This window comes from Corvus cornix, chromosome 18 (assembly GCF_000738735.6).
Source record: "Corvus cornix cornix isolate S_Up_H32 chromosome 18, ASM73873v5, whole genome shotgun sequence".
In the NCBI taxonomy this organism is placed as follows: domain Eukaryota; kingdom Metazoa; phylum Chordata; class Aves; order Passeriformes; family Corvidae; genus Corvus; species Corvus cornix.
Window position 1 is genome coordinate 3,416,840 of NC_046347.1, and position 18,954 is coordinate 3,435,793.

The window sequence follows — 18,954 nt, forward strand, 5'->3', positions numbered from 1 at the left end:
TGCTGGCTCTAAGATGTCTGTGTGTTCTCTCTCCCACCACTGTCTGCTTTTTCACTCTGCTTTTTGCAGTCCAAAAGCCACTAGAATTGCTGCTGATTGGAATAAACAAAATGCAGAGTCCCATTGGAGACTTAGGATTACTTAGAGGAGAAAAAGAAAAAAGAGAAAGAAAACGAAAGCCTGGAATAAATTTCAGTGCTTGTGGGAGATGAAACCAAGAGCCTTCTCCAGAGCAGGCGCTGTGTGAGTATGGGTTTCTCCCAGTCTCAGTGCTGGGCCAAGCCCTCCTCCTCACACTCTGCAGGGATTTCATTCTGTGCTCTGTCTTGGATAGAGAGAGAGATTAAAATCCCTGGTGACTTCATAAGGTGGAAAAGTGTCCACTTGTGAGAAAGTTTACACTACCAAGCCCTTCTGAAAAGGCCCCATGTTGGATGCCAAGGTAATGTTTCTGTGAAACGTGGCACTGCAGGATGACTCCTAGCTAAAAAATCAGTGATGATAACATCCATTCCTCTTGGGAAGGATACAGATTCCTTTCTTGCCTGCTGTGTATGGTCTTGGTTTCTAAACATCTGTCTACTTAATTTGTTGTCATTGCTGTAGTAGCACCAACAGCCAAAGCGTTTGCTATCCATCCCTTGACACCATGCCTTGAAATGCTAATTTGTTCCTCAGGCCTCAAAAAAGGCAGGACCTGGATGCTTTCCTCATCCCAGTGTCCTGGAGCCAGCTGGTCCTGCTGGCAGCAGGGAGGACTTAATTCCTCCTATGTCTAGTCCAGTGCTGCTGGTGGGTATCTGAGCCTGCTGTCACAGTCCCAGTTTTGCAGGAAGGCTTTTCTCAAAGTTATTATAGGAATTTGACTGATTTGTGATAATCTTTAATGTCACTCTTCATGTAAATGCAGCTGCCCAAGGAAGTGGGAACCAATTCCCTCCCTTTTCATTCGGGCAACGCTGGAAAAAAATTGGAGTTATTTTGCAGTTTGTAAAGAGGTTGACTTCTCAGACTTGGGATGTGCTTCCATATCTTGAGCATGAGATAGCTCTTTCTGCTATCCTTTGAGGCAAACTTGTGCAGGCAAACACCTTGGTTTGATAAGAAGAGCAAAAGGCTGGGAATTAGGCACATCAGTGAATGTGTGTGAGACTGCAAATAAAGAAGCACGCTTGTGGTGATGTACCCAGAATTTTTGCTCAAACTGCAGTGCTGAGGAGGAGGGAGGAGCTGCGTGTATAATGGGACAAACAGTGTTTTCAAAGTGCTTTGGGGGAGAGTGAAAATCTTCAGAGAAATGTGTTTTGCACCCAGCGTGGCTAAGAGATAAAGCACAGATTTCTGTTGTGCTTGTGTGAACAGAAAAGACTCTGTCAGTCCTGCCAGCTCTTAATGTGCCACTATCTAAGTGGCTTCAGATACAACATTGTTATCTAATAAGTGATTTTAAAGTGCTTATTTGAAAGCTCTCCCACCCATGGGAACACCTCCTGTTTCTCCCTATAGTTGCTTCTTTAATTTCTTATGTACTGAATGCTGTGGGGATTCTAACAGAAAACACTAGCAGTCAGGACAGGGGAAAAGAAAAAGGAAAAAGAAAGCTCTCCTCCCTCCTGTGTGATGTCTCCTGCTTTCCTTGCCTGTATCTCTGCCAGAACAGGCAGCATTCATTTCACTCCCAGTGGAACTGGGGCTCTGAGGGATGCATCCATGTGGGCAAGGGCTGGAGGCAGCAGTGCTCAGTCCCACAGGGCAGCAGAAGTCAGCAGGGTGCTCGTGCCCATCTGCAGCAGCCTTTGAACTGCTGCCATATTTATAGCACTTCAAATAACAGTGGTTTGCTGTAGGGCCTCAGAGCACTCAACTGCAGAGTCATACGAAGCTCTTTGATTGTGGTTTGGTCCAGCAAGGTACAATTTTCTGCAGGATAACCACAGGCCTTACAATGCCAATTACACAGATTTTCTGCTGCTGTCACACGGTGACTAACAGCATTCAGGCCCCACTAGCTACAGAGGGTGTGGGAGCTCCTGCCGTGCTGGTCTGCAGAGCCAGCCACATCTTCTGTGCCCCCTGTGCCATCCACAAAATTATGAACCAAATGGAAGGATCAGATGTGTTGATCTCTAACTCCAGTGTGATGCAGCTCTGTCCCAGAGCTCTGTGTGGGGATTCCCATTAGGTCTAGCCCCTACTGAGAGGGAAATCCCCCCAGGATGGAGAGGCATGTGGAGGCTGTAGGAGGAGATGGACACTGACATCACCTGCTTGAAGCTGGGATGGGGTCTCTGGCTGTTAAGAGACTGAGCTTCTGGGCCATGCTGGATCTGTCACTGGGCAGTCTTTACATCCATTTGTGCATTATAGGTGTAATAAACTGCTTGCAGGTGCTGCTTTCCCCCCTTGGTGTGTGCTGAACCCAGCCCTTGTTCCCGTCTTGCTCGAGCTGGGTTTGCTGGTTGCAATGTGCTCCTGACAAACTGCTGCTGTTGAGGTTTTTCCAATGAACTGGGTGCAGAGAAAATAGAAATTCGCTGTAACCCAATACATCTTTCTGTTTCAGGAGTGATGAAGGGCAAATTGTTCCTCCCTGTGGGGGTTTTAAGTGCTGTTATTACCAGGCTCTTGTGCTCCCCTGGCTTGGCTGAGCTGGTTTGGCACAGGAGGTGCTTAGAGGCTGTGGAGGTGATGCTAAGCAGATGTGATATAGACCTCTGGGAAAGTCTCGGAAAATTCCTTGGATGAAAATCAATGCTAGTGGGTTTTGATTGTCTCCAGTGACCCTTTACCCAAAGAATACACTTATTCTTTCCAGGCTTGTAAGACAGCTCTGTTATCTCTGTGGCTGATCCACCAGGAATGTTAACACAGTGGGTTAGGAGGAATATGGTGCTTTTGCTCATGTGCACAGCCATGAACACCCCACTCACCTGCCTCTGTCCAGCACAAAAAGACTGTCCAGTTGCTCTTCCAAACACTTCCATGCTGACATGACCACATTCATATGCCCACAGCTCTGCATCTGCTCTCCCACATGGTTACTCTGCTGTCCACAGACAGTTTTGGGTTCCCCCTCAGCGGGCATTGTGAGCCCTTTCACCCTACACATGCCAAGCCCTGAATGAGAACTCCACATTCACAAGGAGTAAATAAATAAATAAATAGAAGGGAGACAGAGAAACCTTCACAGGAGTGGAGCTGCCTTGGATGGTGCCAGAACAATCCTGTTCCGCATCCCCGGCCAAACTTCGCTCTAAAGAAATGTCTGCCATTTGATTCAGCACGGGTGTATTTTTCTTCCATTTAAGAGAGCACCCTTATAAACATCACTTCAGCTCAGGAGAGTCGTGCCAAGGATAACTCAGCGCTGTCGGGAGCGGCGGAGGGCTGAGCAGCGTTCCCATTTCAGCAGCGTTCCCATTTCAGCAGCGTTCCCATTTCAGCAGCGTTCCCACTTCAGCAGCGTTCCCATTTCAGCAGCGTTCCCGTTTCAGCAGCGTTCCCATTTCAGCAGCGTTCCCACTTCAGCAGCGTTCCCATTTCAGCAGCGTTCCCACTTCAGCAGCGTTCCCATTTCAGCTCAGGACAGGCTTTTCCTTAGCCTCTCCCAGCCCCACAGCCAGGAGAAGGCAAATCTCTGGGGGCTGAAGCTGTCATGCACTTTGCCAGGTGGGTGATTTCAGCTCATGTGGCCTCAGGCAGAGGTCTCAGGTCTCCCTGCTTGCACCCAAATGTTTCTTTCTCCCTTTCCCTACCAACCTGGCAGATCCTTTCTCTTCTTGGAAATAAGGAAAACACAGAGCTGTGTGTTAGTTTATCCCAAAGAGAAGATGCAAGAGGTATAGGGCATACTGTTGTTTCATGCATTGATCTCAAAGGACTCCAGGAAGGGAAACAAACGTTGTGAGCTTTTCTTTGTCGATAGGGATGTGGCAGTACTGGGTTCAAGGTCCAGACCTGGGGGTGGAGCTCACCTTCCCTCAGGAGAGGCAGAGGGGACACCCTGCCACAGAGCTCCTCCTGTTTGGAGCTAAGCAGTTGGACATTCTGGAGGAGTTTGCCAACCCCCAGGAGACACATCCACAGCCCTTCTCCATCCTGGTCTGGCAGACTCTTACCCCGAAACTCCTTCCCTCTGTGCACACCAACTTGTTGCTCTGTTTCTCAGCTGTGTGGGGAGATTTGGTCTCTCTGAGGTTCCCAGGTATTCTGCCATTTGCTGACCGTCAGCACAGCACACCCAGGAGCTCACAGGCTTGTGTGGAGAAGCCCCAGGAAGCCAATTTCCATGGTTTCTAAATTCTACAAAGCCAGTTTTCAGGTGCAGTTTGCTGGCTGGGCTGTGGGCAGCTGCAGTGGGTGTCAGTGCGGATCTGAGCAGTGCTGTGCATAACTCAAGCTCCCAAAGCTGCAAATTCAGCAGCTTCTCTAAGGAGAAACAACTGCACTTAACTAATCCTGGGGTCATCTGACAGAAGCTTGCTTTCCTGACTTATGCCTTTCCTGCAAACTGATAGCTGATCCCTTCGGGCAGCATTTTTTCATGTCACTGATGGATTTACCTGACCAGTCAGAGAAGCTCTAAATATGCCAGTGCAGCTCTTCCATAAGCACATATCCAGAGGTATCCATTCTTTTCACAGTGGGGCAGAAAGGCTGCTCTATTACTCAATGGCAAAAAGGAAAAAAAAAAAAAGGGAAGATTTTTTGCTGCAATGACTCTGGATGCAGCTGCATAACTGGGCTCAGGAAGGGCAGAGCCATCTCACAGAGGTGGTAACAGGCACAGGGTGAGGTTCTGCTGCAGAGACATGTCCTGTTCCTTCCTTGCTCAGGAACACGGATGGTGGATGCTGTCTAGGTGTGGACACCTAGCACAGCACCAGCTTTGTACAGGATTAAAGCTTCTCTCTAGTAAATACCTTTGCTTTTTTACCATTAGCAGCTGAAATTTGCTGTTTGTGTCACGCTGCTTTTGAAGTCACTGGTTACATTTGTGCCCCACTGTACTGAGCATCTGCACAGGCTTTGAAAGAGGTACTCGATGTCCTGGGGAGTTTGTATCCTAAATGGAGGAGAGGGACAAAGCTGGAGGAAGGAAAAGGCAGGTTAGTGGTGAGAATCTCAAACACAGAAGAATTAATTGACTGGCCTGGGTTCACATGAAAGTGTGTGTTGGAGCCAGTTTCACCAAAATTTCTTCAGTTCCAGCCAAGTGTCTTCAGCACATCTCCATTGCTCCCCTCCATACCATGGGGACATGAATTTCCTCATGTGGGAAGGGTACAATAACCAATTCCTGCTCCTGGGAAGGGTGTTTTGTTCTTCAGGCGTTGGGATATAGGCTGGGCTTTTGCTTTTCATCACATTTAAGAAGGTTTTTTCCTCCAAGGAAATGTTTAAAGCAGGTATTTGTGATCCTTAAACTATGCAAGATCATCCTCAACCAATGCACACCTGGGTTTAAGAGCCTTTGGGTTTCTCTTTTTGGTGAAGGATTTTAATATTCTGGCGTTCCTGTAGAACGGGAGAAAGAGCTTTTAGGTCTCTGCTGGCTGAGCACAGCTGCTCCATGCACTGTAGTCATTTTTCTCTTTAAGCTGGACAGGGAATCTGAGGCTGGGAGCTCCATGGGTGGGATGGAGCCCTCTCCCAGCTTGGCATGGATGTGCCCAACCTCCCTGGGCAAGACAACCATAAAGAACAACTTCATTGGGGTCTGCATGAGTGTCCAAAATCCTGCTGGTGCTGGTTGTTTTCTCTTGGAGGTAATTACGTTTCAGCTCCACCCACTGATCAGGGATAGCAGAAATTAAAGCTCATTCCTTGCTGCAGTGCAGGAGTGTGGCAGCGTTGGGTGTTTGCCTCAGGGTTTGTTCTGGTGCAGGTTGGCCCAACAGCAGATCTTTTCAGACACAGGTTTCAAAGCAAGGAAGAAGTTTTAGGCAGCAGAAAGCAAATCAAGCCCCAGCAGCTTACAGGGATGTTTTCTTCCTTAATTAGCTAAACTAAATCTTAATCAACCCACCAGTTAGCTTGATAAATGCCCGAAGGGAAACTGCTTTTTCTATTTTTGGTCCATCACAAAGAAGCTGGGGATGATGGTCTAATGAAGCCAGATGGCCAAAGCTGCTGTACTGAAACCCAGCCATGGAGGAGGAGGAGGCTGGAACAGCACAGGCTGCCCTTAAAGAGAGGAAATTTACCATTCTCTGATATTCCGAGGACTGGGAAACTTTGGAAATTCCACCTTAGATCACATGGTTTTACTCAGCTTCTGGTGTGGTGGGATAGGTCTCACTTTTGAATACTCTAAGTCCTAGTAAATGGAGCACCTTGTCATTCATGGGATCATTTGATATCTTGACTGTTACTAATGTGGGCAGCTGAAATGCAGGTTTCCTGGAGTCAGAGGGTCAAAAATGTCTGGGGTGTTCCTGATTTTGAGTTTGGGTTGGTTTTTTTCTTTCCTGTCAACTGGTACAACTGCATTGACTCCAGTGGAAACAAACCTACTTTTATTGCTTAGAGACTTGTGGCTTTTCCTTGGAAAGCTTAATTTGCATGAAATAAGAACTTAATAGCCTCGGTTGAAAACATAGGATAGGCAGGCTCTGTGCAAAATTAAACATGTATTTCTTCCAGAAATCTCAGCCTGAACGTGTCAGTCCTGGGCTCCCTGCTTGGTTTGGCCCATATTCCTCACATTCAGGCTTTCTTTTCCTTGGGCTACCTGCACATTCCAGCCAATGCCAGGTGGGCCCCACCTGCTGCTCTGCTCCTGCCTTGCTCCTCTCCAGGTTTTGCCAAGTGTTGCCAAACTACCTGAGTATTTTTTCCTCACTAGATTTCAGTGGAGATGCTGCTCTCAGGGGGTGGGATCCAGCATCTCCCAGGTGGAGTGGCTGGAATGGTGAACCTCTGACCCCCAGGGAGGGGGTCCTGGGAGGGCAGCTGGGTCAGAGGCTGCTGGGGCTGGTGGCACCCTGTGCCTTATGCTCAGAACTGAGCTCTCTACAGCCCCTGTTCTGGATTCTGAAGGAAATTCTCCTCTGAGGATACCAGAGAGGACCAGTGACTCATGGATTCACATAAACATTTTGCAGTTCACATAAACATGGAGCAATTCTGTTTGTGGAACGTTTGCAGTTAATGAATTAATTATGTTACACTCTCCTGTGAGCAGCAAGCCATAAACTAAACTAAGCAATCAGCAGGAGGCTTTGCTGCCTGTGTTTCCTGTTGTGTTTCAAATAAACACAAACACAGAAAAAGCCAAAGTGCACTTCTGCTGCCCAGAATGCTCAGATTTGGGCACCAAATTCAACATGGGAAGTAAAACCTTGGAAAGAGTGTTGCCATTAATTCCCAAAGCATGTGGGTACCTGTTGCCACTGGGGTATGAATGAAACCTCCTTCCTTTTAAGATTTTTTTTCCCCTTTGTGAAAGAGTGATTAAGAATTAGAAATCTTTGTCATAATATTTGATTCTCATGTTCATGGGGCTCAAAGAATTTCCTTACTGATGCTCACACCTCACTCCTGGCATTGCCTTTCTTTCCCATAATGATTAATTTATTTTGAGGATCTATCCATCTGTGGGTGCACCCCTTGTGCTGCCTTCGGCACATCTGAAAAAAAAGTAGGTCTTGGATGTTTTGTGGCTGGAACTGCAGTTGATGCCAATGAATTAACTCTGTTATGGGAGTTGCAGGATGTCTGTGAAAGGGAGATGACAGAATTGGCCAGGGATGGTAGAAACAGTCAGAGCTGGCGTGGCAAATCCTGTCCTGTCTGCTCCTGTGCCTGTGGATGTTCCACTCTATCACTGAGGCAGGTTATTTCACTGATTTTTGTCATATATTTGCTCTTATTGTGCTATTTTATCCTCTTCCTAGACAGCTTTAAACCAGAAAGAGCAGCTACTTGACATGTAATTAAAGCTAATAACAGTTGAAATTATGTATGCTTGAGTGGTTTGGTCTTTGAAACACAAATTGTGATACTTGCACTTTCTCTTTTGGCAAAAACATGTGCTTTCCTCGCAGACAGATGGCTTCACAGGTGATGAATGTTTGGGAAGAGTGGATTGAGCCACAAGCCTTCAGTGTGCATAGAAAACTCTGACTTTTTGACAGGTGGATTCCCTGATCTTTGAGTACATTAGTGGGGTGTTTGTTCCTGGGAAAACAGAATAAAAGTGAGCTTCCTTGTCACTACCAGCAATGGATTTATCTGCTGCTCAGCTTTCACTCACAGATGTGGGATTCTTTTTTTTTTTCTGCAGTGTTTGTCGTGAGTTTTCATTTTTACTGCACTGAAAAATTGGGAGTCAGCAACAAATCACCTGCTTTTGCTCTGCCTCATCCAGCCCATTTTCAAATACTCCTCTACATTCTGGCAGCAATTTACTCTCTGCTGCTGCACTGTCTCCTTGATTACCTTGATTCCACCACACTTCTGATGTGCCTGGATCAGCATCCTCAGCTAAAACTCAGGTCTAAGCAGGCCTTGCAGATAAGGTACTGATTTTGGAGGTGTAAAAGTGGTTAGAATCATTTAGAACTGACACTGTTTTCCAGGATATGGCAGCTTGTGCAGTAAATAGATGGAATAGTTCCCCCCATGCAGAGGTGGGCTGGATCCAGGGGTGCACAGGACAATATTCAGTGTGCCCAGGTGTCACTTTAAAGCAAAGCTGCCAAGCACAAGACAGGGTCTGATACTTTTCTTTCAATGAATTCTTCACTGTTGCACTGGAGACAGCTGGAGTTTGATCTGGAGAAGGAGTAGTGGCTGTGTGGAGGTCTCAGGATTTAATTGTGCATTTAATTGTGCATTGTGCATTTTGGGAAAGAAAAACCCCAGAGCAGTCAGTCTGAGTGTGCTGGGGCAGATCATTTCCGTGGAGACATCCTGTTGTGGCAGCCACAGCAGATGCCAGTGGGGCAGCACTGGTAACAGGAATGTTTTTTCTAGGCAGCTCTGCCAAGGTGTGGATTTGCTCTCCAAGCTCTGCTCAGCCTTTGGCCTCTCCTCTTAATGCCCTGAAGCAAACACTGAATTGAGAAGTTCCTGAGCAAACACCTCAGAGAAATGAAAGATCACCTGACAATCTGGAAATTGTCACCCATGCCACCTCTCACCCCCTGGCCCTGTAAGTAATCACTGAGCTGGTGACCAAGAGCCAAGTGCTCCTTAAATCCCACCTCCTCACCCAGCCAGCCTGGCCGATCTTGAGCTGTAAGTGAAGCAAAATGTGCATAACATTGCCAAGATCCTCTCTGGGAGCTTGTGCTGAGGTTTTTCTGGGTGCTTGGAAGCCAAAGAGCTCCTGGACTGGCTGTGTCCCAGCAGGTGAGGTGGGACAGTCACAGGAGGAGAGAGCCTCAGTCACTGGGCTGCAGGAACAAGGAGAGGACTCAAACTGAGTGTGGGGTTGTTGATGAACTTAAATCAGGCTCCATCAGCAGGTGAGGAGGGAGGTTTGTGCTGTGATTGCTGTGGCACGAGGGAATTGGGCAGGGGGTGGCAGTTTGGTGGGTACCACCCTGTCCAGGCAGGGTTTGGACAGAGGGATGCACAGCTGCTCTCTGCTTTCCTCCTTGGACCACAGGACTTTTGTAAGAGTCCTGTGGTTTGAACAAAATGGAAAAAGGCTTTTTAAAATTAAGTGTAAGCAAACTGATGGGTAAAGCTCCATCCTGGAGTGAGAAATTGTGCTGTTTTGCCTCCTAAAGGCTGAAACGAGACAATTCAGAATTTGGAAAAAGAAGAAATAAAAGAATTTCCAGAAGGGTTCTTAAATTTCTGGGTGGATTTGCGAATAGTTTGGGTAAACATAGACGTCATCCTTTTCTGGCAAAGACCATATCCAGCTGAGAACACTGCCTGGCCCCAGCTGTACTTTGCTGCCTGCTTCAGCCACCAGAGTGGGTACCTGGCCTTTCCCAGCTGTAGGAGCACGGATCCTTGTCCTGGCCCTTTTGGAAAACCCTGGTGTCTTTACAGCTGTACTTTCTATGAGTTTTGAGATATTGTTAATGCTTCCTGGCTTAAATGGGCAAAAAAATTGGTGTTTTGACTTCCACTATCTGGAGTTCAGCTGGTGATTCCAGTCTGTGGGGCACCAAATACCTCAGAGATGGGGGGACTTAAGGACTCAGGATCATAAAAAGCTCCTGGCCTTACCCCACAGGAGAAAACTAACAAATAGAGTCAGGTCTGAGCTATGCAAGCACACAGCCACATGTATACACACTTCCCTTTCACACCAATTCCAGATTTTATTTATGCAAAGGTCTGCTCTTGGGTCTTTGACTGATGATGGGTTTGTGCAAGGAGGAATAAATAGGGCACCATAATTTTACAGCTATCATTAAACACACAATTAATCTATGTCTCGGAGGAGGCAGCTCCTTCTTTGGCTCTCACTGGCTGCTCCTGCTCCCCTGTTAATACTCAGCAGCCTCTCAGGGCTGAGTTGCTGTTTGGTTTCAGGCAGAGAACAGCTCCTTGATGTTTTGTATCTGAGTGTGGCTGATGCCCTGTAAAGTCAGTTTGGGATGCAGGGCTGGGACTGATGCTGCTTGGGAAGTGCTCAGAGCCTTGCTTGTACCTGCAGGCTTGGAATAATATTCCCTTATTGTTGCCTGAGCTGAGTGCTGAAGGATGTGAGTGTTTGAAGGAGCAAAAACCAGCTCCAGCCTGGGGTGGGAAGGGAAAAGCTTGAACGAGACACCTCATTGTTCAGAGATGACCCAGCACTGACAGAAGCATCACCCACAGCCAGTCCCTGACTTTGGGGTGCCTTTTCCCTTGGCTTTGTTGTGCTGATTTGACAAATGCATCAGAAGCCCCTGCTGAGACAGCACAAGCTTCAAATGGGAAAGGAGACTGTGCAGCCCAGGCCTGAGGCTGTGTGTCCTTCCAGGAAAACAGAGAATCCCAGCTCCTTTCCCTGGACATCTGGCATGGCCTCATGCCCTCAACACACTGCTCACACTGCTTTCAGGGTGCTCCCTGCACTGACAGAGCCATGAAAGGTGTTTTGCAACTCTTTTCTGTGAGATGGAGTGCTTGGGGAGGGTTTGGAGAAGAGAATCAGAGCAGAGCTGCCAAGGTTCAAGGGGTCAGACTGAATAATTGAAGGCAGATGTGCTCCAATATCTCTCAGAAGCTTCTGCACTGTCCGCATTGGTGTGTGACGCCTGGATGAGTTGAGATTTGCAACCTCCCTTTCATTCTGACCGTCTGATTTTAGGCAAGATGGACTGTGCTTTCTAAAGGCTCAGGCTGCAGTAGCTTTCCTTCATAACCATGGGAACTGCTCATCCTGAGCTTGTCTGGTTCTTCCTGAGCAAGGAGAAGCTAAAATTGCCATTTGAAAGGAGAAAAAGGAGGCTAAACTTTATATTCTGACTCATGATAAACACCCGACTCTATAAGTAGAAAATGGGTTCAGGAATTTAGATTGGATATTAGGAAAAATTCTTCCATGAAGGGGTGGTCAGGCATTTGAACAGGCTGCCCAAGGAAGTGTGGGATCACCATCCCTGAAGTGTTCAAAATGTGTGTGTTTGTGGCACTGGGGGACATGTGGTGAATGAGGTGATGCTGGGTAATGGTTGGACTCAGTCTTGAAGGTCTCTTCCAACCTTTATGATTCCATAACAAAGCTTCTCACCCCCATCCATGGGCTCTGCTGCATGCAGATGTTGCCCTGTCCCCATGAGCAATGACTGTTTAAACACCTTGAAGGGGAATAGACGGTTAAATCCTGAATTCAGGCTCGGTCTAAGCAAACAGAGCTCACTGCCAAACGGATTTCACACTGCAGTTCTGAGTTCACTGCTCAGCATTCATTTGGTTCTAATTCTGTACCTTGGTTAGGGTTGTGTTGGCATTGCATCCTCATATCCCTGCTAATGAGGTAGCAGGACTGATGCAAGCAGAGGACTCCTGTATGGATGTTGGCAGCACCCCAGGGAAGGTACTTTTAGACTCACTGGGGAAGTGCCAGACATCAGGGATTATATATTTGCACTAATGATGCCTCATCATTGGTGAGAGCCAGGACAGGCAGCGAGTTGGAGAACTCAAGACTCAGTTTGTAGCAGAAAGGCCAAGTCACCTCCAGTGAAGGGAACAAGTTGTCTCCCTAACTGAGAACCAGCTCTTTTATAATTGGGAGTATTAAGTACTTCAGAGAACATTGCTTTGCCCGGGGAAAATCACATCTCCTCAACCCCCTCCTCTCCCTCTGTCCTCTCCTCCTGGACTCGGTAGTGGAGGTCTGGTGCTTCAGGCTGGATGTTGCTGTTATCCAGTGGATGCCCTGAGGACAGCAACATCAGAGGTTCCCAATTCCTCCTTGGAGGAGGGCAGAGGGTGGATATGCTTGTCCAGGACAGATGATGCTGCTCCACATGGGTGTTTGGGGTCAGTGCAGTAGGGGATGCTGAGTGTTCCCTGCCTGTGGCACTGTCATGGGAAGCGTGTGCTGCTGACACAGACCGTGGTGTAACTCCACTGCACACACCTGTGTGACTGGAGAGTCCAGCCCAGTGCACACACACAGGAGTGCAGAATAAATGTGAGTATGACCCAAACAGGGAAAAGCAACCCTGGATATGCCTCATCCACATTGTCCAGTCCTACCCCAAATGCAAACTGCATAGTGTGTCACAAACATCAGCTGCTTTTTTCTTTATTTCACTGTTTTCAGTCCTCGTACAACTACAAATTTAGCACTACTGCTGAAGAAAAAAAAAGAGCAAACTACAGCCATTCATGGGGTAACATAATTTTAAATGTTGTGAGACAGCTGATACTATTAAAAATCATGGCCCTGTTATAGGCTTTCATTATTGATGGCTACTTGAGGAGACATACACTATAAAATATAAAGATAAAAAGTGAAAGGCTATTTAGATAGATGTTCAGCTGAGTGCCTCTAGCATCAAATCAGTGGCACTGGAGAAATGAGAACAGACACACGGCACAGCCTCTGGACTAAATGTGTGCACATTCTGGGTCTGCCAAGGCTTCGCCTGTACAACGTACACTTTAAATCAAAGCAACACTGAAGTCAATATTGATTGTTCTTGGAGATATATTTTACCTTCAGGCACTGCTGTTTCCCAAAGGAGCGTGAGCAAGGACGTAAGTCTCTGTGCAGTGCTGGCTGCTCGTGGACAGGGATCTCCCTGAAATCCTCTGGAAACGATTCCTCCTCTGGAAGTACCCGCTGCTGCTGCTGAGGGACCTCTGCCTGTTCTTCAGGTACTCCCGGTAGTTTTTGGTGAGCAGGGTGTAGAGGAAGGGGTTGATGCAGCTGTTGCTGTAGGTCAGGCAGGTTGTCAAGTAATTAATGTTCTTCATCACCTTGGGAGATAAAGGGAAGGATTCGTAATACTGGAAGAGGAGCTGCCATATCCAGAAAGGCAAGAAGCAAGCCCAGAAGACCAGCACTATGGTGAAGATTAAATAGAGCACCTTCTGGTTGGGCAGCCGCTTGGTCTGCTTGAAGGATGCAGTCTGTGACACCCAGTAAATCTTAGCCAGGCGGATATAAAGGTAGCCAATGATCACCCCCGGGCCCACGATGCTGGTGCCAAAAAGGATGGTGAGATAGACTTTGTAGGACAGCTTGCTCCAGGTGGGCAGGCAGATGCTTTTGTTGTCCCTTTGCACCAGCTGGATCATGATGAGCATGGGGAGGGTGAGCAGCAGTGACACCAGCCAGATCACCACAGCAATGGCCTTGCGGTAGCTCTTGGACCTCTTCACCGTGTCCAGGGGCTTCAGCACAGCAAAGTAGCGCTCCGTGCTCATGACTGTGAGGGTGAAGATGCTGGCGTGCATGGTGAGGAAGTCCAGGCTGAACAGGACACGACAGCCAACGTCCCCAAAGTACCACTTCTGAATGAAGTAGGTGCCGACGATGAAGGGGATGGTGAGGAGGTAGAGCAGGTCGGCCAGCGCCAGGTTGATGATGTAGATGTACATGGAGGCAGAGGAGCGCAGGTAGTGGCACATCACCAGCAGGGTGTAGACGTTGCCTGTCACCCCAACCACGCACATGAGGGAGAGGATGGTCCCGATGGTGCAGATGGCAATCATGTCCTCCGTGGAACCGGCGGCCCACGCACCGTCCCCGGTGGCATTGGCAGAGGTGTTGGGCCTGATTCTGAACAGGTTGTCCTCACTTGTGTCTGTCACCATGTAGGGGGTGGCAGAGAAGTGGCTCTCCAGCTCGTCAGTTAGGGACATCCTCCTGGGCTTAAATGCCAGAGGCTTTGCTCATGTCACAGGGGTCCAAGGGGCTTCTTTCTGCTCTGAGAAGTGTGGCTGCTGGGAGATGTTGAACCATTTCTTAGCAGGGTCTCATCCAAGGACCATCTGCATTCTCCACTAGAGAAAAGACATCAAAACCAACATATTAGAAATATGCCAGAGCAACACAAAAGATCATGTAGAAGTTACCTGTCCCTGAGCATGCATCTGCACTGTCTGAATGTACCAAAGGTCTTTGGCACTGAGGCCACTCATGTAGGGCTTGTGCTCTCATTACAAGAGCCCAGCTGTGAGGTGTGTCCATGGAAAAGAGACAAAAAAGGTTGTGTGGATCACTGGAACCACTTACTGCAGTCCTTAATTTGGGGTTGGAGTAAAAAACCATCCTTCCTAAATTAATAACAATGATTTACAGAGCTATCAGCATGATTGCTTAGGCCTCTTTGCTACATTCTTCACTCTGAAGGAGCGGAAGACCCCTAAAAAGGGAAAACAAACTTTAGATTTATCATTTGCAGCCAAATTGTCTGTTCTGTGTTAGTGGTGCACTCCAAGTCCTGTCCAGCATTCCTGCAGTGTTTTCACAGAGCAGCTTCCTTTGAATGAGAAGCTCCTCCTCTGTCCTGCAGTTTCAAGCAGTATTTGAGTGATGGAGGAAAAGGTGCTTTATACAGCAAAGGTTTCCCTGTGGGATTTCTGTGTCTGTAAGCACAGGGCTTTTCATGCTCTCTGTCCAGTGTGACACCAGAGATTTCCGTGTGCCTGTAAAACAGATCTATTTCAGCCAGAGCTGGGTGTGACCCTGCCTGAACAGCCTTGAGGTGTGAGGTTGCTCTGCAACGTGCGAGGCAGCTCTGGTTGTGAGAGCCTCTGCTTAGCTCAGACTCAGCGGTGCACAGATCAGGGCTCTGTTGCTTTGAATTCATTCTAGGCATAGGGAAAAGGAGAGCAAACCTACCTCAGGGAAATGCTGAAGAAGTAGCTAAAATGCCCAGATTTTAAGGCATACCAAAAGCCCGTGCCATCCTAAAGGTCACTGCATACAGAAGTGCATTTGCACTGTGTGTTTCACAGCACTCAGACTGTCTCTTTTTCTTTGGGAAATGCTGAGGGGGAGGGGTGCTGGCAAAGATTCCCCTCTGCCTTGTTCCACTGGGCAGGTTGGATTTGTTTTATCCTGGGAATTTGCAGCTTTTCCCAGTGAGTTAGGTGTCCCTTTGTCTCCTCACCAGCTCTGACTTCTTTGCCTCTTTCCTCCCACTATCTTCTTGGCAGGAGGATTACAGTCCCAGGCCCTCTCCTGCTGCCCTTGTGTCACCCTGACAGTGACCTCTGTGGCACTTGAGGATGGACAATTTTCATCCTCTCCGTGACTTGCCCTCACCTTCTTCCCATTCCCACCTGCTGAGGATGACGGGTGCTACAGAGATCTCATAAAAAACTCTGTATAAGAGAGGACAATCCAGTACAGAGGGAGATTTCCCCTCACTTAGCAGTTGGGATAGAAGCACAAAACAAAGAGAAACACACAGAGCCCGTCTCCCACCCCAGTCCCTTGACTACAGGCATCCAAGTGGGAGAGATGAGGAGTGGTCAGTGCTCCTTCAGGACAGTGCTGCTCTGGGCTGGTTCCCAGCAGCTTCACCAGCATCAAGATCCACTTCCTGGACCTTGCAACCCCAAATCTTCCTCGTCCTGCTCCTGCTGTGCTGTGCAGTGCCCTCCTGCTGTAGGGCAGGTGTAGCCAGTCTGTCCTGCTCCCTTGCTGTCCCCTTTATCGATGTTGGTGTCTGAGCTGTGCTGGTAGTGAAGGTGTCTCTCACGAAGGAGACACAGCTGCTCCCGGAGTTGTGGCTGCTCCTCTGCCTCACAATCAGCAGCACCCTCGGTCAGAAATGATCAGCTCTGCATGGGATGCTCCAGCTGAGCCCGGAGCTGGTCCCACACGCAGCTGTCGGCTCAGTGTCAGTGATAGCTCATTTTCAGGAGCGTATTTCCATGGCTCAGGTGCTGCCTCCTTGCACCTGCCTCACTTGGTGTCCCAGGGACTTGTAGCAGATTTGTGCCGTGCTGGTGCCTGTCTGTACAGTTCCCTGGAGTGACAGCTCCTGCTGGAGAGAGCGGAGCCCACTGCATCTCCCTGCTCTGCTCCTCTTCTGCTGAACCTGCCTTTTGCTCCATTCATAAAATTCCTACAGCACCGATTCCATTCAGACACTTCACCCATCTCCAGACAGAGCTAGAGGAGAAAAATTAAGCCAAATAGGGAACCCTTGCATCATTTTAAAGTTCCCATCACTGCTGCACTCGTACACAAACACACACTCACCCACATGCACACACAATAGAGAGCTTGTTATTCCAAGCAGCCATTCAAGCACCTCACGGTCCAGGCGATTTCCCCAGCCAATCTTGCCTTTCCCTCTATGATATCATCCCACAGGAGTACCACGCGTATTCACAGCCGTAAACAGAAATTAATTTCTCCTGCTCAAACCTTGCTTTTAAATCCGGCAGATGAAGTTTCCTATGAGAAAGAAAATTTTAAAAATCGATCTACTAGCATCAAAGCTGAAACTTAAAGAAAGAAAAACAGAAAAAGAGGAAAAAAAGAAAGGAGAGAATCCTTCTTCATGGGCAGAGAGTGAGAGATCCCGGTGCTCTGTCGCATCTGGAGTGGCAGGGGCAGGAAGGGAGCGTGCTGCCAAGCCAAGTATGTTTGAAATCTGGGCGCTCTTAATACTCACATTCCCCTCCCTCCACTCGTGCCGGCTATTTTTGCTCCCCGGTGACGTTAGGCATAGCGTGGCTTTGACTGCAGCCAGTGAAGAGCTGTTTAAAGAAGCAGGGTTTGATAACCATGGCTTGTTCAGCTGCCTCCCCCTGCCTGGATGGGGGTGAGAGAGGTTCAGGTTGTTTCATCCCAGGACTGGTGAAAGGCAAAGTACCCTCCGTACACTGCACGGGAGAGGGCAAATTTCCTAAATTCCTAACACTGCCTGAGCAAAACCAGCACAGCTGGGGAAAGAGAGTGGGCCAGGGAGGGTTAAAATCCTGCGGGAGGGTCAAATTCCTGCAGGAGGGTGGGCTGCCCAGGGAAACAGCAGAGCTCCTTGATTTGGAGATCAATTCCAAAGCGAAGCTGAAGTTTATTTGGATTGGATGGCGTATGAAGAGATGAATCTGTGTGGTGGTATCACACACCACAGCATCTGAGACAGTGCAGGCTGGCGGTAACGAAATATTACCTGAGTTGTTTGGGGTTTGGATCCATCCTGCATTGCTGTTACTGAGTGCTGCTCCCTCCTCTGCCTCTTTCTCTGGATATTTGTATCACTGCTTCCATGTTCTCAACCTTCCACACTCCTCATTCTGGGTGCCTTGAGGGGCATCTTGTGTCTAAGGTCTTGTTCTCCTGCAGTGGGACCCCAGTTTGGCTCCAGCTGCCCAGGGTGGCTGTGGTAGCACCAGGACACCTCGGTGAGCGCTGGCTGTGCCTGTCCCCACAGTGGGGCAGCTGGTGGGAAAAGCAGGGCCCTGCTCAGGGACAGGCTTTTGAGTGGGGTGAGGGCTTTGCTTAAGAGCAAATCCATGTGGAAGCTGGATTTTACAGTAAAAATAGATCTTATGTTAGCAAGGGCTGGCTGAGAAACCCCAGCCTGAGCACTCTCAAATGTACACGTTTTGCTCTAACACTGCATCTCGTGTTTGGCCCCTAGAAATCTTTGGGAAAGTGTGGCATGGGAGCTGCTTCTCAGGCTGTCTCCTGAGGAAGATCCAACTTCCCATTGCCTGTGTGACCCCGGAGAGCAGAACAGTTCCTGGGTGAGCACTGAGAGTGAAGCCATTGGCAAAGTGCTTTATTTGCCCCCACAGGGAGTGAGAAGGTCATGGATGTGGCAGTGTCCTCCTCCCAGGCAGAGCAGGGACAACCTGCTGCTGGCTTGAATCCCTTTCCTACTGCCTGCATGTGGCCCAAAGGGCTGGGGCTTGCAGGGATGCTGACGTGGGTACCTCTGCTCAACACCTCCAGCATGTGGCAGGTGTGTGCAGGTCTGTCTCCAGGCATTTACACTGGAGCTGCCACACTCCTGTCACTCCTCTGTCCCCAAAGGGCAACTCGGGTTGGTGTTGACCCATCCCAGGAAAAGGAAGGAGTAGTGGGATGGAGGAAGGGTAATCCATCTGGGTAATCCATCAGTTTTCTGGGTCTGTGGATTCCAACTTGATACTTCCTTTGGTGGCACTTAATCCTTTCAAAAAACGTGAAACGTGAAAGTGGTGATTTCATTTATCAGGAAATCTCGGTGCCCACGGGGCTGCCATTAGGGGAAGCTGGGCTCCCATCTGTCTGTGTCCTGCTGCAGCCATTAGAGGAGGTGTCTGGCCAGGGGCAGTGTGGACAGTGTCAGGTTCACAGCCCTGGCTCAGAGGGCTGCTGGTGGTCGTAGTTCTGCTGCTTCTGTTCCTCTTACTTCCTCATCTTTAAAGCAGGGATCTCTGTACTCACTCGTCTCTCAGTGCTCTGAGTTTCAGGGGTTTTAACATTTGTCTGATGCTGTCAGAGCTACAGAGACAGGGGTGGCAGTCCCAGTGATCTTGTGTAACAGGAGTAGGAGCTGCACAGTCAGTGCTGGGTGAAGATAGGAGTCCTCT

The 18,954-nt window shown here is 48.6% G+C and overlaps 1 protein-coding gene across 1 annotated transcript; it reads right to left on the minus strand.

Moving 5' to 3' along the window:
- Positions 1–12,693: 12,693 nt before the first annotated feature.
- Positions 12,694–17,315, minus strand: LOC104695658 (urotensin-2 receptor). Its single transcript, XM_010409592.4, has 2 exons — positions 16,796–17,315; positions 12,694–14,415 (listed from the first exon to the last, which is right to left on the minus strand). The coding sequence occupies exon 2, from the start codon at positions 14,272–14,274 to the stop codon at positions 13,126–13,128; it is 1,149 nt and encodes a 382-aa protein (XP_010407894.1). The 5' UTR covers positions 14,275–14,415; positions 16,796–17,315; the 3' UTR covers positions 12,694–13,125.
- Between the last annotated feature and the right edge of the window lie 1,639 nt (positions 17,316–18,954).